Source organism: Gorilla gorilla, chromosome 1, assembly GCF_029281585.2.
Source record: "Gorilla gorilla gorilla isolate KB3781 chromosome 1, NHGRI_mGorGor1-v2.1_pri, whole genome shotgun sequence".
Taxonomy (NCBI): Eukaryota; Metazoa; Chordata; class Mammalia; order Primates; family Hominidae; genus Gorilla; species Gorilla gorilla.
In genome coordinates, this window is record NC_073224.2 from 206,235,758 (window position 1) to 206,253,741 (window position 17,984).

The 17,984-nt window shown below is 45.0% G+C and overlaps 1 protein-coding gene across 2 annotated transcripts in view; it reads left to right on the forward strand.

Moving 5' to 3' along the window:
- Positions 1-17,984, forward strand: part of CSMD2 (CUB and Sushi multiple domains 2) — a 647,961-nt gene that overhangs the window by 439,162 nt on the left and 190,815 nt on the right. For both annotated transcript variants that reach the window (XM_055391224.2, XM_063700513.1), the window contains 3 exons: positions 6,402-6,617; positions 8,128-8,316; positions 13,644-13,813. In XM_055391224.2, the coding sequence (XP_055247199.1) occupies positions 6,402-6,617; positions 8,128-8,316; positions 13,644-13,813 (575 nt within the window). The remainder of the gene's footprint in view (positions 1-6,401; positions 6,618-8,127; positions 8,317-13,643; positions 13,814-17,984) is intronic.

Here is a 17,984-nt window from a genome sequence, read left to right on the forward strand (position 1 = left end):
CTATACCTCAAGCATTCTCAAGCATTTAATCACATAAACTCCAGCACTAGAGGAACATGAATCTCTAACCTCAGGTGGGCACGTACTTTAAAGAGTAATAACAAAGGTAGAATCCATAAAGGCAAAGACTGCTAGATTCAATTAAAAAAAACTTTGAAAGGATTTAGGTTAAAAAAAAAAGTTCCATAAAAATTTCAAGTCAAATACTAAATAGAAAAAAAAAATCGCAACATGTGATCGACTAAGGATTAGCAACCAGACACACAAAGAGTTCTTTAAAATTTTTAGGAGACATATGCCTAGCCAAACCAGCCCGCAAAATGAGCAAAGCTATAAAGTAACACTTTGTAACAGAGGAAATACAAATGGAAAATCATCGACCTCATTAATAATGAAACAAGTGTAATTTTAAAAGGGAAATACCATTTCCCTTTTTAAGTCATCAAAGAAAATTGTAACAGTCTGGGGGATAATGTGGACACTTGCATACTATTGACTGCTGACATTGTGTGAAATGGTTCAGGCATTCCAGAGGGTGACTTGGTGATGTGAATCAAAAGTCTCGAAAATATATTGTAAGGGACTTAGGAATCTGCAGATTTTGGTATCCAAGGGTGGTCCTGGAACAAATCCTCTGCAGATACAGAGGGACAACTGTACCTGCCTTTGCATCTAGCAATTCCACTTACTGGAATTTATCTGAAGAAAATAAGTAAAACTCTACATCAAGATTTAGCTTCAAAGATTTCCCCTAAGATATTATGTATTATACTGAAAAATTAAGAACTATTAAAATGTCCATCAATAAGGAAATGTTAAATAAACATAGGGTATGGCCATAGAATAAAATACTAGGCAGCTACTAAAAGGAATAACATGAAAGAATATTTAAAGACCTACAGGGGTGGTTGCAATACTTTGTTAAGTAAAAAAAATAAGTTTGCCAAAAGAATATATTTAGTTTAAAAGACATCCTTGTTTGCATAGAAAACAGCCTGAAAAAAATATACCCCAAGATGTTGTCTCTTATTTTCATCTTTTGGCTTTTTTCTAATTTTGAGCAGTAAACACATTACATCTAAAATATACTATTTGTATAACAAAGAAGATTTGAAAGAAAAGTCATTTATAGTCCCACCACATGTACTTAAGTGTGTCACTTGGCCTTTACTAGGCCTGCCCTACCCAGGGCTAGGGTGGCCTGGAGCTTACTGCATCAAGGCAAGACTAGCCAGGTGGTCAGGGTGAGGCCCAGGATTGTCCCCTTCACACAACATTGTTCCTAAGGAGGGGAGGGCTGGAACAGTGTCCTTGTTCATCCTGCAGAGCTGTTTCCACCAAGCCTGGTCAGAGGAGACCATTGGAAAGAAAAGCAGCCCCTCACGATCCCTAGAGAAACAACCCCTGTCATTGTGGTTTTCTCTGTGTCTGGGCATCTGTGATTACAAAGTTGTATGTTTTTCTACGAGTTTCTATGTGTGTGTTTTTTCCTGGAAGTCAATCAAGCTCACCAACTATTTAACAAATGCTTATTTGATACTTGCACTACCCAAATTGCTAGGAAAACAACTGAACAAGCCACTCTGCCAGTGCCTGCCTTCAGGAAGTTTATGCTTTAGTGGTAGTAGACAGCCTAAACCAAGATCTCAGTATAGCATGACCAATGTGTGATAGAGCAGACAGAGATGTGAAAACATCCCAAGCACAGCCCAGGGCTTAGGAAGGTGTCCTGGAGTTGAGACTTCAGCTGGTCTTCAAAGATGAACAGGACATAGCCCGGTTGAAAGGTGCTCAGCAGAGAATCAACAAGAAATCATGGATGAATGACCAGATCACTTCTTCCTTAGAACCACTTAAAGGCATCACCTAATTCTTAGTGTAAATCCCCAAATTATAAAATCGCTAGGCCAGGCACGGTGGCTCATGCCTGTAATCCCAGCACTTTGGGTGTCAAGGCAGGCAGATCACCTGAGGTTGGGAGTTCGAGGCCAGCCTGACCAACATGGAGAAACCCCGTGTCTACTAAAAATACAAAAAAAATTATTTGGCGGGGGTGGCACATGCCTGTAATCCCAGCTACTCAGGAGGCTGAGGCAGGAGAATTGCTTAAACCCGGGAGGCGGAGGTTGCGGTGAGCCGAGATCGCGCCATTGCACTCCAGCCTGGGCAACAAGAGCAAAACTTCATCTCAAAAAATAAGAAATAAAATAAAATAAAATAGCTGGCACAACCTCATAGTCCTTACCTGTCTCAGCCTCATTCTGAGCCCTCTAAACTAAGTTCTAGCTACACAAAACTTCCTTCAGTTTCTAGAACTTGCCAGGCTTCCCTTCTCCTCTAGAGCTTTGCACATTTGTACAATGTTCTTCTCTCTGGAACACTTCGCCTCCCCAAGCAAGGGGAATGGGAATCTCTGCCATCACCCTTGCCGGGCCAGCCCTTCATCCTTCTGAACCCCCTTCCTCTAATGAGCCTTCCCTGACCCCCTCTCCCCAGCTCTGCATCTAGGTTGGGCTCTTCTCCCCTGGGCTCCCATAGCATGCATTCTATACCTCCACAATTTCAGACTTTGCTCCACTGTAGAGAACTTGCATTTTCATCATCAGCCTCCCTGACAGACTAGGAGCTCTGTGAGAGAGAGGTCTGTCTTGTTTCCTGTAGTTTCCTTGGCTTCTGGCTCTATGCCCGGCACATAAGGAACTCGAGAAGCATTTGGTGATATGAATCGAATTGAACTGAGCCCAGGCCCTTCTCCAGAGGGCATTCTTCGTTCTCTGTTTCTAAGAGTATCTCGGGTTAACAGACCTATTAAGCTGCTGTCTGTGATTGCTCCCTAAGAGGCAGCAGTATGGCTCAGGAAACTCAAAACTCTGAAATTTGAAATAGTTCAACTTGCCACCTGCCCAGTCCAAGGGAGCAGCCAATTCAGGAGTCCTGAGAATGTGCCCTTGCTGAGACCCCAGAGCTGACACCTTTTAACCCGTGAGGCTGTCCGGGAGTTAGATGAGTTGAGCAAAGGGAATGCCTTCTGTTGCACCCCTACTGTGTGCCAGCCACTGTGCTGTGTGCTTTGCATATGCTTTCCCAGTTATGACTCACTTCAGGGGTAAATGTCACCTGTAAGAGAGAGATTATCGCCTACATATTACAGTTGAAGAACCTGGAACTTGAGGTGTTAAGCAACCTTAGCCAAGACCTTTGAGCAGGTAAATGGGCTTTTGATCCAGGTGTTTCTTACCCCCAAGTCCATGCCTTTTCCACTGCCCTGCTCTTTCTGCTCCTATGTGGTATTGATGTCATTGGTACGATTCTGCATGGTTCATTCAAGTGAAGTATTTGTGTGTGCATCTGTCACATCAAATCTGGATTCAAACTCCAACATGGGGCCTCTCTATTTCTGCAACAATGTCTTTATTTTCACACAATGGCCCAAAAAGCCCCAAGCAGTCAGCACAGCTGGGAAACCCAGAGGTTTCAGCTCAGATGTTTGCTCATCCTTAGAATCCCAGCCAAATGTTTACCCCTTTGGAAGGGCTCTATTTGCATGCTAGAAGAATAGAGTGCAAAGCGCTATGCTTAATCAACTTGTTTCCACTTGTGACTGGGTCTCACCCACTCTCCACCCAACTCCATGTCCTAGGTAGGAGGGAAAGGACGTATATTTCCTAAGCTGTATAGACTGAGAACAGTTTTCTCATTTGCAGACGTGTTTATGTGTCAGGAGTATAGCATGCACGTGGGCACATGCACCCACAAGCCTTTTCACATCAAGGATTTTGACCCCCATGAAGCCTTCCCAACCCTTGAGGCATAGTTCCCCATTCTTCCTCCATGCCCCACTCTGAATTCTCACTAGTAGTGATGTGTCTGTCTTCTCCACTAAACTGGGAGATCTTTCTCAGTGCTTAGCGCAAGGCCTGGCACTTGGTAGGTGCTTAGGCCTTGATGCTTCTCAGTTGCCTGGGAACAGGGTATTTACAAGCTGCATCTTTGGTCCCATCGCTTCTGTTGGGTTCTGTCTCCTCCACCTCTATCTATAGAAGCCCAAACCGTCCAGGATCACCAGCCTCTATCAACAGAGATGCAAGGATATAAAAACCTTTAAAATGCTTTAGCATTAGAGGCTTGGCTCCAACCATCACTTATAAAAAATGTAGCAGTAATTATCTAGAGAAGTATTTCTCAAATTTTAAGTGCGTATAAATCATTTGGGATCTGAAGAGCATGCAGATTCTGATTCAGTAGGTCTTCAGTGGAGGCCAAAGATTCTGCAATTCTAGTAAGTCCCCCAGTGCTGACCACACTGCTGGTTCATGGACCATACTTTTAGTAGAAAGTGGAATCACACTTGGAGTAGCAGGTGGGTCCTAGTCTAACATGAGTTCCTGTCCTGGCACCATCCACAACACATAGTCCCAATAGGATACTCACTTGGTGTGATTCTGCATGGTTCATTCAAGTTAAGTATTTGTGTGTGCATCTGTCACATCAAATCTGGACTCAAGCTCCGACATGGGGCATGGCCCATGTGCATGGCCACGCACTTACACACATGCCAACCAAACACAACTGCCATCTGGACAAGTTCTAGAATTGCTTTGGGTGTTAAGACCATGCTGCTCTATAACTTCCCTCACTACCTGATCTCTTACCCTACCTGGCTATTCTTACTACCTGCTCTCTTTCTGTAGCCTGAGGGGCCGCACCCTGGAGTAGCTGAGAGCACAGCCTCTGCAGTCGGATTGCCTTAGTTCAGATCCTTGCTCTACCGCATACTAGCTGGGCGACCTTAGACAGATGACTTCATCTCTTTGTGCCTCCGTTTCCTTGGATGTAAACTGGAGATGATAATAATGTACCCATGCCACAGCGTTCCTGGCAGAATTAGATGAGTTTTTCTGTCTCCCTTCCAAGGGAGAGGGGCTGACTATAGTGCAAGTAAAAGCAGTTAGGACAGTAAATATTTAGTGCTTGAAATGTTAATGAATATCATTACTTTGATTTTATTTTATGCTCTTAACCTTCCCCCTTACTGGAGCTCCCTCCTCCCTCTTTCCAGCTCTCTGATTGCTCTTTGACTATCTCCCCCATCGCTCCAACTTCACCTGGTCTCCTACTCCCTGTCACTTCTGCCCATGCTTCCAATCACCCCTTCTCTGATTCTCACTCTGCCCTCTTCTCTCCTAGCCCTCTTCTCCATGCTTGTGGCTTCAGATATCAACTATTTGCTGGTGACTCAAATCTACCTCTGTAGTCCCCCTTTAATCCTGAACTTCCAAATCTGTCCTTCCAGTGGCCCACTAGCTCTCACTGCTTGCACGCAGAAAAGGCTAAGTCCATTACTCTTCTACAACCCACACCTCCCTCCTGCGTGCCCTTCCCCAGGTAACAGAAGACATCACCATCCTTCAGGTGGACGTGCCACTGGATGTCATGTTATTTCTCCTTTGCATTAAGTGCCTGCTGTCTTGGCTACCCTACCCTGACCCCTGAAGGCTCATGGCCATCTCCTGCTCTTGCTCCTTCTGCCAAGCCCCATCCTCTCCCAGTGCAGAGCAGCCACCAATATAACTGATCTCCCTCCCTGCTCTCCCTCCACTTCATCCTCCTTACAGCCACCAACATCTTGCTAAAACTGAGATCTGGTCCACTCTGGATAGGATGGCTTCTCATTGCCTCCAGAAAAATATTGGGTCTGGCCTCCATCTACCTATCCAGCTTCAATTCCAGGAGTAGCCACACCCAGCTGCTGCTTAACAAACCTGGAATCGACAGTCCCTTTACACATATGGGTCTCCTGCCTGGGACACTCTTCCTTCCCTTACCTGGTTAATTCCTGTGCATCCTTTTAAGATCCATGTCAAATGTTTACTCCTTGGTGAAGCCATCCTCCACCTGCCTCTTCCTGCTGTCAACTGCTTTCTGTTCCAGCCGCCATGGCATGCTGTCTACATTCATTCCAGCACTCAGCACTCTGTATTGCAGCTATTCGTTTAATGTCTGGTATATCCTCTTGCACCTAACCCTGGATCCTAGCCCATAGTAAAGACTCAACAAATACACAAATGCTTGTTGGATGAATTAATGAATGTCTCTAAAGCATTCTCATAGGTCAAGCCATAAATCTCTCTTTTAAATTTTGAGAACTGTAAAATTCTCCCTGTAATTTTAGAACTGTAAAAGAAGAACTGTAAAATTCTTCTCCCTGACTGAATCTTTGGGCACTTGTGTGTTCAGGTTCCTTCATTCAGATTCACCTGTATGATTTGTCAATGCATGCTTGTAGTCACACACGCAGATAGACATTTGCAAACTGGAAATGTTTGTGTAGATCCTGTCTTGCAGCTGAGGTTCTCCAGCCATCTCGCCATCACCAACCTGACCCTCTGGTCTCTTGGCAGGTGTGTTCTTTACTTTCCACACCTTCCACCTGGAAAGTGGCCATGACTACCTCCTCATCACTGAGAACGGCAGCTTCACCCAGCCCCTGAGGCAGCTAACTGGATCTCGGCTGCCAGCTCCCATCAGCGCTGGGCTCTATGGCAACTTCACTGCCCAGGTCCGCTTCATCTCTGATTTCTCCATGTCATATGAAGGATTCAACATCACCTTCTCAGGTAAAGAGTATGAGGGTCCCTGAGGGGAAGAGACCATGGCGCTATTTGCTCTCTCCTTCTGCTACCAGTCTCTGGTTTTCCTAGCAGATAGATATTAATCCACTCTCCAGTCCCTGGGAAGTTGACCTTAGTGCTTCAGCAAAAGATGCCTGGGTTAGACCCAAGTAAGAACTTACCTATAATGGTCTTGGAAGGAGTTAGCATAATCACTGAGGATTCTCCTTCTATGAAGGTGTTTAGGATTTGCTCTGAACACGGCCCAGCTGGCTGGATGAACTAGAGGACTTCACAAAAGTCCCTTCCTACCTTAGTTATTCGAGATTTTTCTTCTAATTCCACTTCCACATTCCCAACCCCAGCAATATGAAAAAAAAAAAATTTGAAATTAACATATTGGAGTGGTTTAGTCTCATTTGGGATCTTTTTCATCAATGCTAATTTTGTAGTAATAGATATTTATCTCTCTGTTTAGGGATTTGGAAAAGAAAGTGCTTTTATTTGGCATTCAGGGAGAAAAGAGGACCCTTGGCTCCTCTCATATCGAGCCCTTCACCATTCTTGTCCCGTAGCACCCCAGAGTACCTCCCTCCACCTTTCTCAGCCACGGCCAGGAGTATCAGATGGATTCCTCCTGGGATGGACAAGAGGTATCCAGCTTCTAGGAACTGGGGTGTGGCCCAGCTTAGTCCCCTGCCAGGCCTCCAATGCAGAAGTCACCTGTCACATCCCTGGATTCACTTGGCCAGTGGGACATATCCAGCCAGTGAGACTCAACCCTTATGAGAGAGACCCTCTTTCTCATCACACAGCCCTGGAGGACTGCATCCTGAAGGGAGAAGCCCTTGCAGACGAGGGACTAGTCACTTCTATGCTGTCACTAGTGGCCCCAGGCAGGGCTTTGGCCCATAAATGCCCCCGGTCATGCTTGCCGTCTGCCTCAAGTGCCAATGTAGCTGAGACATGGCTTCTCATCAGGCATTTGGAGTGTCTTCACCAGTGGGAGTTGCCTGAGGCTAAGTCATGTATTCTGACCTTCTAGAACCCGCTGGTTGAATGTATCTAGTTTGTTGCCCAGAGACAAGGAAGCAGGAGAGCCTGTGAGCCCCAAGGCACAGGTTTAAAATGGAGATAAAAGGATAGCACAGAGAAGAGCTGAGTCCTGAGGATCCTCAGAAATCCTCCTGGGAAGCCTGTCTGGGAAAGGCTGTGCCCTTTCCCACTGCTCACAGGAGTGGGTGCAGACCGCCCGTCCTGGCCTCCCCGTGCTTCTCTCTGCCTCTGCCTCCCCGTGCTTCCCCATGCTTCTCTCTGCCTCTGCTCCCCTCGGGCTCTCACTTCTTCTCTTTTTGGGCCAGTGTCACCTTTTGTGGGCCAGTGTGCGCATGCCCTCTTCTCTGTCTTTCGTTGTCCCTGGCCCTTTCCCCCTGGTGTTTTGCCTGTGTGTTCCCATCTTTTTGCTCTGTGTCTCCCCGCAATGTCTCTGAGCCCGGATCTCCTGCTACCTTTCCAGAGTACGACTTGGAGCCCTGTGAGGAGCCCGAGGTCCCAGCCTACAGCATCCGGAAGGGCTTGCAGTTTGGCGTGGGCGACACCTTGACCTTCTCCTGCTTCCCCGGGTACCGTCTGGAGGGCACCGCCCACATCACGTGCCTGGGGGGCAGACGGCGCCTGTGGAGCTCGCCTCTGCCAAGGTGTGTTGGTAGGTGGTCACGTGCTTTCATTTTGCTTCACTAATGGGGTGGGACAGATTATAGTCAATTGATGTGAGGTGGTGGACGGCACACAGGCCAAGAGGCTGACTTAGCCCACACTTACCACACTTACCTGCAGTGGGACCCGGGGCAGGTAACCTAACCTCCTTCTGCTCCATCCTCCTTATCTGCAAAATAGGGATGGCAATCCCTGCTTCATCAGGCAGTTCTGTATAAACTAAAGTGACCTTTACAAATTAGGTCCACAGTGGGCACTCACATGAAGTTGATTTCAGTACTCTCACCTCCCCACCCTCAGCACACAGACCCATGGCTTAAGGATGCTCTTACCGAGGAATCTGGATGGGCACTAGGTGGGCCTGTAGGAGGGGTGTATGACCTGCCCAGGGGGAGTCCCCATCTGGAGGAGTAGATGGGTGCTTTTACTAATCCCATGGTGGTGCTCACTCTTAGAGACGCCTTAGGAAGGCTTCATCCATTCAGCAGGGGAGGACAAAAGGAACAGGGGCGGGGTCATTTATAGAGGACCCACTACATGTCAGGCATCTGCTAGGTTCTGAAGATACAAAAGCGAACAAAACAGAGAAATTCTTCACTCGTGGTCCACATTCTGGTGGTGGGGACACAAGCTGTGAATATATAGATATGTGATGTGTCAGGCAGTGTTGAGGCATACAGAGAAAAATTAAGTCAGCTTAGAAAGTGCTGGAGCTAGGGTTGCTCTTTTATCATGGTCAGAAAAGGCCTCTCTGATGAGCTGACATTTGGCCAGAGATAGATGTCTGGGAGAAGAGGGAACAGAGGACCAAGACCCAAACCATGAGCATGCTCAGCATTTGAGGAACAGCTCAGAGACCAAGCTGGAGCAAGCAGCAGGGAGAACAGGAGATGTGGAGGTTAGAGGCAGCTGTTGGAAGTTGGAAGTGGGCCCTGCCAGCCTCCTTGCAAGAGCTTTAAAGAAGTTTGTTCAGAGCGCTGTGCCCAGGTAGTAGGGGAAGCAAGTATTTTCCCCAGGGCGGAGTGATTGCTGTCTATCCCTAATGTATGAGGCTCCTGGGTACCTGTTTGCTCAATCCTTATAATGTAGGGCTGGATAAAACACTAGCTGCATTCATGGAGTATTTTCCATGCTCACTGTTAGCCATGGACCTCACGTAAAGTGAAATAGTATATAAAACCCCATAAAAATATACAAAACAGATCAAAGCAGCACTGCACTGACTGAAACAGGGACCAGCATCTCAAATGCCAATGAGGTCAGCTGTGCCTGAGACAAGTCCATGGAGCCCTCAGGCTATGCAGAGGACAGCTTAGACAGGCTGGCAAGATGAGCCGGGCCCAGGCTGTGCACTCATGCAGGCCAAGGTGGGGTCACTGCTCTGCCACTTACCAACGCTTAGATCTCAGGCAGGCCAGCAAACCCCCTTAACCTCAGCTTCCTGGTTTATAAAACAGAGATAACAGCATCCAACTCACAGGCTTTACTCTACCTTAGATGACATCATTTACATAAACCAAGAGGTGGCATATAATTATCAGCATTTTGCCAATAACATTTTTATCTGTATTTATCAATAACCAATTATCGTTATTTTGCCAATAACCTTTTACAATCTCAGAAAGGAAACATTAAAACAAAGAGCTGCAGAATTCCATTTCTGAGCAATTAAATAACCCCAGGGTTTACTCCATCTCCTATAACCATCCCCAAAGGCATCCACCCACCCTGATCTGGCCACACACACTCAGAAACACACAGAACCCCGCCACCCACCCCAGGAAGGTTCAGTTCATGTCTGGCTGCTAGCAGCTCCTTTAGTCTCTGGGAAAACATCCTCAGCTAAATGGTTCTGGGGGAAATTCTTCTTGAATGGAATTAACCAGGAGCACAGATGCACACAGCCCTTAAGCTCTTGCCTCATTGATCTCATTACATAAACTCATTCTTTAACTTATTATTCCAATTACTGTTTGTTCATGACACCTCACAATATTTTCATTATTACATTTGTCTTCTGTTTCACATGTTATTAATAAGGCACAGTAATTATAATCACCTCTAATTACCACCAGCCCTGCTGCCGAGGCTCAGGCTGGAGGCATCTCGGGAATGCCCACCGGGGGCTGCTCCCAGTCGCCATGCAAATTGGATGATTTAGTCCACATAGTGCTACCAGGAACATTTCCAGCCGAGAAGGAGATGAACAGCCCTGGGCTTTAATTCATGGTGTGACGTGGGTGGCGGGGAGGGAGGTGACATAGCCCCTGACATCAGGGGCCCCTGAATTGGATGTAGAAGAGACAGCCCTGACCCCAGGGGACCCCAGTCTGCAGCAAGAGACATGGCCCTGTCCTTGGGAATCCTGGTGTGATGGAGAAGACCTAACCCTCTGCCTCAGAAGCCCCAGGCTGATGGATAAGGTACAACCTCTGCCCTTAACGAGACCCCTTCTGATGGGGGAGACAGAAGTCACAGATGCCAGAATCAGCCACAGCACTTTCCTGTGGATGTGACTGTTTGTTTCTCTGGAGCATTTATTTGTTTCCATTTGTGCCCGTGTTTGGCTTCTAAGTTCATCTGTTCACCTCCCCTGTTACCTTGGAAACTCTCCCGGAAGCAAGTGCCCCGTCCCTCTATCCCTCCTGTCCCCTCCCTGGTGCCCAGGACAAAGGCCTGACAAGGAGTCAGGACCTGGGGATTGGCCAAGGACTGGCCGCATCTAAAGCTATCAGCCCCGCCTTGTAAAGGTATCAGGCGTGTGGGAAGGAGGAGAGGCTCGTGCTGGGGCAGAGGTGGGGCACATAGCTCTTATGCAGGAAGCGGGGCCAGGAAGGAGGTCCAAAAACACACCCAAGCCCATGTTTAAGGGAAGCCAGCTGTCGAGAATTAGGCAGAGGGCAAGAGGCATCAGGAACCATGAGGGTGCTGTGAGCCTCGGGCAGCTAACGCACGCTTCCCATATGCTTCTCAGGCTTTCTGCCAGTCCCAGAATCCAGGCAGTTAGGGTTCCAAATGGAAGCAGGTAAGCACGTAGATTCACCTGGGACATTGGTGGAGAGGCTACTATGTGCTAACCATTCCCCTATGTTTACCTATCTTATATATAAAATCTCATGCGTTGATTCTACAGTCTTATGAGAATGCTATTATTGTCCAGATGAAGGCAGATGAAGAGACTGAATTTCAGTGAGCTGACACAATGTGTCTAACAACTCCAAAGTCCATGATCATCCCACTGCACCACAGGCCTCTGCCTAGATGGAGGGGAAAGGTAGTAATCTCAGAGAAAATGGAGAGATGCTTCAGAAGGCTGCCCATGTGATATGACTGAGTAATAAATGTTTACATATGCATGGCCCTAAGCAACTCCCCCTTCCCCCGACAAATCCTCGCCCTCACCCTCATCTGAGATCATCAAAGAAATGTACACATGCTGGAAACGTCTATGTAAATTATCAGCAGCCACTGCCCCCAGGGAGCCTGCCCACCACTGTCCCTTGAGTTTTATGAGCCATCTCAGCACATTCATCATGATATTTGGAAGTTTTGCAAACAGACTAAGTTTAAAAGTACTGTAAAGTTAGATTTCTCCTCCAAGAGAAATAAATGAGGCCGTATATAAAGTCTTAGGAAACTGAAGCTGGTCCTGAATTGAGCAGGACACAGGGAGGAGGGTCCATTCAGAAAAGTAGGGACTTGGTGGTGGGACATGTGGCCCCCATCTTCAAAGGACTAATGAGGAGCCTTAGGACAAGAGAAAACACAAGATGTATAACTAAGCCCATGAGCAGTTCAGCTCTGAAGGTTTCCATGTGCTCCATCTATGCTGCCTCAGCCTAGTACGCTCCTGGCTTAGGGTAATTAGGGTTAACTATAAGGTCCAAGCAATGGCCCTTTGGTCAACCCCAGGGCTTTTCTAGCCACAGACTGTGCCCGAACTGAAGGATACTGAGGGATGGTTTAGAGAAAGCAGATTTGCTACCAGCCGCCTGAAAGATTCAAGGCATGCTCCAAATTCCCCATATGTCCACACGAATAACAGGCCTGCCATCTGGACTTGTATTTACATCCTTCCGGAACCTAATTATTATTTTTAGGACTGTACATCTTCTGAGGTCAGTGTACTCTATATCCATTCATTCATTCATTCATTCATTCATTCATTCATTCAGTAAATATTTATTTTACAGACAATCCAGGCTAAGCCTTGGAAATTCATAGATTCATCCAGCATGACCCTAGCCCTCAAGTTACTGACAGTTTAGGTGGGGGACACAGGACAGGCAGCAAGCAATCAAGGTGTAATATGGGAGGTGCTCAGATACAGGAAGGAACAGGGAGGGGCCCCCCAATTATTAAAGATCCCATTCCTCTGTGCATGCCCTGAGCCTGCCCTGCCCACGCACTGTGTGGGTGTTAAGGAGACAGTAACACGACCAAGCCCCAAAGGATCCACAGTGCAGTAGAGGACATAGAAATGTTAACAAATAAGTGAAGTAAAATGGGATGACTGCTATAAATAAAGGTATGAGAACAATGGGGAAAGAATGACTAATTCTGGAGGAGGAGAAGTAGTTTCCAGAGGAGGGTGTGATTTCATTAGCTGTTGAATGAAACAGGCTGCAATGAGACTATGCTAAAAACTTTCCCCAGGACCCAGGAGGTTGAGTTCTCAGCCCCCTCCTCCTCGTGAATCCACAGAGAGGCTTGGTCTCAGTGGTTGAGTACCTGGTTCCTTATCTTTAAACCAGAAATGATAATTGTGCCTACATTATGGGGCTGGCTGTTGCGACTAATGACTGAAATGGCCCTTGTAAGGTGTCACTCGTGCTGTTTTGTACATAAGGGTTAGCGATTATGATGTGATCTTGCCCCCTCTTAGTTTCTATTCTGTGATACTGAAAGGTTTCATCTCTCCTCACTTAACTGCCCCCCTCTTCCCCGGACCTCCTCCTCGGTCATTTCTGTTGCTACGCTACTGTATGAATAGGTATGTGGCATGGCTGCTTTATAGCACTGAGAAATTGTAAAGGGTGCCTGGTGGGTTAGCGTCTGTTTCTGTAGGAGAGAGACAGACAAACAGCACAAGAGACAGAAACAAAGCAGGCAGCACCATAGGTAGGGAAGTATTTTTTTGTTTAAGTTTGAGAGGCATTTCTGTAGACAGTCCAACAACTGGACAGACACACAGGCACCTTGGCAGGTACACAGGCAAACGACTTGTCATCTTTGTCAGGTTCTTCAGAGCTGTGAGTTGCTTTCTGGATGCAGCTGATGGGGGTTAATCTATGGTTATTGTGATTCTCTTTCCAGCTGAGTGTGGGAATTCAGTCACAGGCACTCAGGGTACTTTGCTGTCCCCCAACTTTCCTGTGAACTACAATAACAATCATGAATGCATCTACTCCATCCAGACCCAGCCAGGGAAGGGAATTCAGCTGAAAGCCAGGGCATTCGAACTCTCTGAAGGAGATGTCCTCAAGGTAAAATTGATCGATTTCAGAGTATGTGTGTTATAGTATGCAATAGTCTGGTCAATACTCACTCCTTTGTCTCTGTGTGAATGATCCAAACTTTCTCCTTCCTTCCTGAGTCCGAAAATACTGTCCTCACTCATCTGGGAGAAAGAGAGGACCAAAAGAGAGGGGTATATGGGTATCTAAGAATATGGTTTTAGAGTTTGTTTAGAAGCTGCCTGCTATCAAATGCATGTGTAATTGAGTATGGGTTGACTGCATAATAAAAGATAATAATTCAGCTTATGGAACATGGCAAAGCCCCATCTCTACAAAAAATACAAAAATTAGCTGGGTGTGGTGGTGCATGCCTGTAGTCCCAGCTACTGGGGAGGCTGAGGTGGGAGGGTCACTTGAGCCAGGGAGGTTGAGGTTACACTGAGCCATGATCATGCCACTGCACTCCAGACTGGGTGACAGAGTCAGACCCTGTCTCAAAATAATAATAATAATAATAATAAGTTCGGTTGGAGCAGCCAATGGATCCAGTTTTCCATTTTGAGTCCTGACCATCAACCTGGATAATGAAGAACTCATAGAACATGTATATATATGCATGTGTGTGTTCATTTGTGTAGCTATGTATTTATGGATATAGATGCTTTTTTAAATATGTTTCCACCTGTGTGTGAATCGGTGTCCATGTATTTATTTGGTTTTGGGGATCTGTGTCTGTGCACACCTGTGTCAGCATATTGTGTGTATGTGCACTTGTGCATTGTGTATGTTTTGGTTGAATAACAGGCTATTGCAGTAGCTTCAGTGTACTACGATGATGGCCTGGTGTGGCAGTGGGGTTAAAGAAAGTGAGTTTGAGACATATGTAAGGGAAAGAAATGATAGGACTTGGATTACAGAGAAGGTCATAGAGAGGGATTTGTTAAGACACTAAGCATATATGTCTTATGTTTCTTTGCATAAATACAAAGAATATGTGATTGAGTACCTCCAATAATGTGTGGTGTGTGTCTGTGTAATCACAGAGTTGAGCGTGGAGAATGTATTAAAGAGCTGCCTTAATAAAATGAATGATAAGGAAAGCCTCATACAAAGCATGTTCATTTTCATCCTAGGCCAAGGAATTTTTTTAGCTTTTTCTAGTATAGTTTTATTCCTTGTAGCCAGAGAAGTCCTTACATTGGAAAAAGTTGAACCAGAGCCCACTACTCTGGAAAATCCAAAGATAAACCACTAAATTTCCAAGCTTTCAGATTATCTCCAGATATGATAAATGTGCTGTCCTTTTTATGTACAGATGATGGATACTCTTGGCCAACCCCCTGGGGCATATGTCCTCTGGGGTGTATGGTGTGTGTGTGTGTGTGTGTGTGTGTGCACGCGTGCGTGTTTGAAATGCATTTCTCACTCTTACCTAATCCTTTTTGAACCCAAGAAGATTCACTCATGAGATCACTGGCTGGGACTGGATGTGCCTGAAATGAGATAGAACAATCCCATTGGCTTCTTAAACTCTGCTTTCCAACCCCACATAAAAACAGTGTATGTCTCCCGACAAGAGAATACAAGACAAGGATTTTATGCCCTTCCAATAACCATATCTTTAGGCATCACCCTTGACCTTCACTTCCCTCCATCCATTTGAGTCTCAGAGGGTGCAATCAGTACAGCAGCACCAGAGGGACCTCCTCTCTGTAGAGGTACAGATGGAGTAACGCAAGCTGGGCAATGCAGAGGCTTTTTGGATGAAGGCCATTAGCACAAAAAGCCAGCTTTGAGGCATAGTTTACAGCTTTCAGGTTTTGAAGGGAGTATAAGCAGTGGTTCTGTGCAAGTGACCTGATAGAGCCAGCAGAAATGGCTCCCAGGTTGCTGGAGGTCATATGGAGTATGGCCAGTGCCCATGCTTCCTCGCTAAGGGGGTCTAGATTCAGAATAGCACCTAAGACATAGTAAGCAGGTGTGCACACTCAACGGCACCGTCAGAGTTCTGGCTTCAGGCTCAGGTGGGCAGCTCAGTAGATAAGCAGAGAGAGTCTTTCTGAGGTGGTCAGGGTAAGAAAGGAGGAGGGACATGGGGCATAAAACCTAGGTCAGAGTTCAGGGAGGACTAACAGAGGATGCAGAAGCCCAGGTAGTGCACACACATACGTGCACACACACGCATACACAAACACATGCACACGCACACAATGCACACACGCACACACACGTACACGCGCACACACACGTACACACGCACGCACACATGCACACACAAACACATGCACACACACACACACATACATGCACACACACACACACTCTTTAGCACCAGGGTAGGAAATGCTCCTGCTACGGCCTCTTTGAGTTTAGCTCCTCTGCTCTCCCTTAGAGACTGCTGAGTGTTTCCATTCCCAATTTCCATTTTCCCTCTGTTGTGGTGTGCCAACAAGAAAATTAACTGGATATGTGTAAATATTCAGTAGATCAGAAGAAGAAGACATGTCTGCGGAATCAGAGCTAATTGCCCCTCTGTAGGCAACAAAGAACAGAAACATACTTTAAAAGCTCCTAATTTGTATTCTTAAGAGAATTTGAGAGAATATTATATTTATGACACAAAAATAGGCAATAATGAAAACAGAGCAATCTGAGATGGGAAGAGATTGAATAGAGATGAAAAACATGATCACCCAATTAAAAAATGGAATGGAGGCAATGAACGGAAGATGGTAAACCACAGAAAAATGAAATCAGTTTATTAAAAGATAAATTTGAGAATTTCTCCCACATCTCATAAGGAAATGAAAAAGAGGATTATTTTATATTAATAAAATGGATAATCAATCCACAGTAAAACTTTATGTGCCAAATAACATAGCACGAATAAATTAAATAAAAACCGCTGGAAATGTAAAAAAATGTAATAAAGTTACAGCCATCATGGAAGATTTTAATATACCTCTGTAAGTCTGTGACATATCACCTAACTTAACAATAAATAAAGATTTGGGTAGCTTGAATAATGTAACATCATAAATCAGAAGAAAGTAGGAGAAAGATACTTTTAAAGATAAAGGCAGAAATGACTAGAGAAACAAAACTAAAAAGCAATAGCAATTGTCAACCAAACCAACTGTTTTTTTTGAAAAATAATAAAGTAGACATACTAGCAGAACTGATCAAGGAATAAGGAAGCCACAAATATGTAATATTAGGAATTGAAAAGGGACATAATCAAAGATATAGGAGAGATTATGGAAATAAGAAAATGTTTAGGGATCACGCCACTGCACTCCAGCCTGGGCGACAAAGTGAGACCCTTTTTCAAAAAAGAGAAGCAAAATGTTTAGGAACAACTGTAAGCCAAGAAATCTGAAAGCTCAGATGAAATGGAAATTTTTATAGATAAAAAGTACTAATATTAAAAAAAATCTGAAAAAAACCAATGACCATTAAAAAATTATGATTCCCCCGTATCCTCTCTCAAAAGCCCCAGGCCTTAACTATTTTACAGGTAAGCTTAACAAAACTTCAAGAAGCAATTAATCCCTGCAATAAACTCTTCAGAAGAGAGAAAAATAAAGAACCATCTCCCAACTCATTTTTTCTTAATGAGGCAAGTAGAAACTTTGGTATCAACGAGTAAAATTATGGTTACCAGGGGATTGAGGGAATGGGGAGATAATGGTCAAAGTATAGAAAGCATCAATTAGACAGAAGAAGTAAAGGTTTCTTTTTCCTTTGAGATGTATTGCACGTTACACTGAATATAGCAAATAATAATGTATCATACATTTCAAAATCACTAAAAGAGTAAATTTCAAATGTTCTCACCACAGAAAAAGATAAGTATTTGAGGTGATGGTTATGTTAGTTTGATTTACTAATTCCACATTGTATTCATAAATCATAACATACTTTCTACTGCATGAATATATTCAGCTATAATTTATCAATTTATAATTTAAAATAAAAATTTTAAAAAGAACAGAAATCAGAAACTATTAGGGCAGTCTCACTTTTGATCATAGATCTAAAAATTCTGAGTATAAATCTGATTGAATTTGGCTGTGTATTAAAACAAAGATGAGACCATCCTGGCTAATACAGTGAAACCCTGTCTCTAGTAAAAATACAAAAAAAAAAAAAAATTAGCGGGACGTGATGGCGGGTGCCTGTAGTCCCAGCTACTTGG